This window comes from Alosa pseudoharengus, unplaced genomic scaffold (genome assembly GCF_046254945.1).
Source record: "Alosa pseudoharengus isolate Yale_2024_CS ecotype anadromous, Long Island Sound unplaced genomic scaffold, YU_APseudo_1.1 YU_APseudo_1.1_scf_10, whole genome shotgun sequence".
Taxonomy (NCBI): domain Eukaryota; kingdom Metazoa; phylum Chordata; class Actinopteri; order Clupeiformes; family Clupeidae; genus Alosa; species Alosa pseudoharengus.
In genome coordinates, this window is record NW_027468565.1 from 27,052,424 (window position 1) to 27,056,023 (window position 3,600).

Consider the following 3,600-nt stretch of genomic DNA (forward strand, 5'->3'; position numbering starts at 1 on the left):
ACAAACCAGGACGTCCAATTTGTCTTGAGCCATCACAGGGTCATAAAGAATTTGCACAGGATCGGATCAGGCTCGGCCCCTGACCTGTCACCTTAGTGGTGTTTTTTTTAATGCAGCAGGTTACTGTTGTATATGATCTGTGAACTGATATGTAACATCTGAAACAATAGCAGTCGTTTTTACTTGGAGTGGGGAGATGTTGGGGGGGGGGGGGTGGTGTCTTCTGAGCAATACAGACAGAGGACTTGATGGACATTTGGTCCGACAAGTATTATCTCAAAAATCCCAGTTTGCCTTCTGTCCACTTAGAGAGAAAATCAGGAAGAGAGAGAGAGAGAGAGAGAGAAAGAGGGAATGACAGAGGAAAAGACAGATGGAGGTAGTGTGAAGCAGAAGAGGGAGGGGTGCATGCAGCACTGCATGCTGTTTCTGTTTACTCCAGAGAATGAGAGAGAGGGAGAGAGAGCGGGAGAGAGAGAGAGAGCATCATTGTGAATAAGGGGGTGTCGGAGAGTGATGTTGAAATCCAGTGAGTGAGGGGAGGAAACTATCTTATTTTGGCCATGGCATCCAGCTTACTCTGAGCTGAGCACACACAAGAGAGAGAGAGAGTGTATGTGTGTGTGTGTGTGTGTGTGTGTGTGAGAGAGAGAGAGAGAGAGTTGAAATGACTGGGAGGAAAATCAAAAAAGGTTGGAGAATGCGAATGGAAAAGGCTCTTCTGATGGAAAATCCATAAAGAAATGTGAGGAGAAGAGAGGAAAAACTCAATCCTGCCATTTGGGCACAAAGACTGGAGAATGAACAGAGACATGTGAAGAGAGAGATAGAGAGAGAGAGAGAGAGAGAGAGAGAGAGAGAGAGAGAGAGAGAGAGAGTTCTATCAAGAGGAGCAGACGGATGTGGAGGGAAGGAGGGAGCAGAGAATAAAAAAGATAGAGAGAGAAAGAAGAAGGGGAGGGAGGTGTGATCCCGGGTGGGAGTAAGAGGGAGGGGGAGGGATGGAAATAAGGATTGAAAAAAAGACAAAGAGAGAGAATGACTGAGGGTTGTGTGTGAGATGTGTCATGGGGGGAAATAAGTAAGAAGAGGGCTTGAGAGACAGGAGAGAGAGAATAAGAGAGAGAATGAGAGAGAGAGAGAGAGAGAGAGGGGTGTCAGGAGAGAGAAGAGGGATGAGGAAGGCTTGTGAGATTTCAAACAAGGGATAGAGAGATAAAGAGAGAGGAGAGGAAGAGTAATAGACTGACAGAAAAAAGGGAGGAGAAAAGGGAATGAGACTATGTGTGTGTGTGAGAGAGAGAGAGAAAGAGAGAGAGAAAGAGAGAGAGAGAGAGAGAGAGAGAGAGAGAGAGAGAGTGAGAGAGAGAGAGCACGGAGGCCGTCTTTGAGTGTAGAGCACGTGTGTGGCTGGTGCTGAGAGAGAGAGAAAGGGAGGAGGGAGGGACGAGAGGGAGGGAGGGAGGGAGGGAGAGAGAGGGAGGGAGGGAGAGAGAGGGAGGGGGTGAGGTATTTAAGCAGCGGAGCAGGACAGCACAGGCAGGCTCTGAACTCCTAGAGTGTGACGGGAGAGACGAGAGGAGAGGAGAAGAGAAGAAACAGAGCTGTGGGAAACGGACAGGCGCGCACAGGCACACTCTTACACTCACGCACACACACACACACACACAAACACACACACATTCTCTCACTCGCGCAGACGCTCGCACACACTCACTCACCCACCTGCAGGACTTCCTCCAAAACTTGACCTCCGGACCCCCAGCCCTCCCCCCACTCCTCCGGCTGGGCTCTGCTCGAGGGACTCTACCTGACCTGAGACTCCTTCTGCCCCTCACACCCGCTCCGCATCCTCCCCGCCCAGGCAACACCTCCACCCACCCCGTGTGTGTGTCTCTCTCTTCTCCGCGCGGGCGACCCAAACCCGACGGGGGATGGCACGGGCCTCCTCCACCCTCCTGGCCCTGGGCTGTGCCCTCCTGGCGGTGGCGCTGGGGGGCAGTGTGGATTTGGGGGGTCCGCCGGCGGGCTTCTACCCGCGCTTCAACCCCTTCTTCTTCCTGTGCACCCACCACGGCGAGCTGGAGGGGGGCACCGTGGCCGAGGGTACGGGCGAGGTGCTGCTCACCTTGCAGATCGCCGGCAACCCCTCCGCCTACATCCCAGGACAGGAGTACCAGGGTGAGTCTGAGAGAGAGAGATGGGGAATGAGGAATGAGAGGGAGGAGTGTGTGTGTGTGTGTGTGTGTGTGTGTGTGTGTGTGTGTGTGGAAATGAGAGGAAATGAGAGTATAAATTGTGTTCATTTCATTGTGTATGTGTGTGTTCATTTGCCAAGAATTTGTTGATAAATTGGCGTTCAGTTGATTGAGATGATATAGTTTGGTTTGTGGTGTTTGCCTATGAAGAACCAATGGAGATCTGTCCCATATGGTGTGGAAATGGACGCTTAGTCTTTGTTGAAGCAGGCTGACTCCAGTGTGCATTTGTCTTCTGAGAAACATCTGCAAACTGATGGAGATGAATGGGAAAGAATGGATGTTTGTTTCATGTTTAAGCAGTTATCAAGATAATAAAATGCCTTTGCAATGCCAAACAAAAGTAAATCAACTTGCAGTTTTAATAGATTGGCAATAGCAGCATGAAGTGATTGTCTGCCTTTTGATGTGGGTGCCAAACTGTTGATTGTGTCTGATGGTGTATAGTTGAGTTACATCAAAATGCAAACTTCTTTCTATGGGAACAGCAAACAGGAAAGAAAAATCTCACTTAGTGTAATTGCTCTTCTGCATCTCACACCAGTTTCCATCTAAGCATATGACGTCCTGCTGGGGTGCTGTTTGACATGCAAGCTGCAGAGCTACGCTTTTGTGTGAGCCTGCTGTGTATGTGTGCTGGAGTATTTCTGTGTGTGTGTGTGTGTGTGTTTGTGCCTTGTGTGTGTTTATGTAACTGTGAAAAGTATTGATGAGGAGTGGGACTCATCGCTGTGATCCCACTGCTCCGTGTGTAGGTGGTTTATCCTCGGGACAAACAGAGAGATCACACTCGCACTTGCGCGCGCGCACACACACACACACACACACACACACACACACACACACACACACACACACACACACACACACACACACATGCACACACACATGCACTTGCTGAACAAGCGCGGGAGTGTGAGTGCGAGTGAGAGAGAGAGAGAGAAGCGAAGCGAAGGAGAGTGGGATGAGTGCAGCTCACAGAAATAAGATCAAGCAATCAGTAAATAACATCAACAACAGCAGGGAGAGAAAGAGAGAAAAAGAGAAAGTGAGAAAGAGAGAAAGCGAAAGACTAACTGAGCAGAAGAGAAACACAGCCAAGGTGATGGAACCTTTACCACACTAAATAAATACTCCAGCGTCTTTTGCACCTGGGATCAAGGCGCCACACTGGGAACTATCAGTCCAGTTCCCCTGTCAATAACTGTCCCCAGAGCACACCCCCATCCCCCCAAACACACACACACACACACACACAAACACACACATACATACACACTATCAGTCCAGTTCCCCTGTCAGTAACTGTCCAGAGCCCACTGACAGAGAGGTCACTGAACCA

The 3,600-nt window shown here is 49.8% G+C and overlaps 1 protein-coding gene across 1 annotated transcript in view; it reads left to right on the forward strand.

The window, feature by feature from the left end:
- The first annotated feature begins 1,639 nt into the window (after positions 1-1,639).
- Positions 1,640-3,600, forward strand: part of reln (reelin) — a 140,037-nt gene continuing 138,076 nt past the window's right edge. Inside the window, exon 1 of the mRNA XM_076269304.1 lies at positions 1,640-2,181. Coding sequence (XP_076125419.1) covers positions 1,935-2,181 — 247 coding nt within the window. The 5' untranslated portion in view covers positions 1,640-1,934. The remainder of the gene's footprint in view (positions 2,182-3,600) is intronic.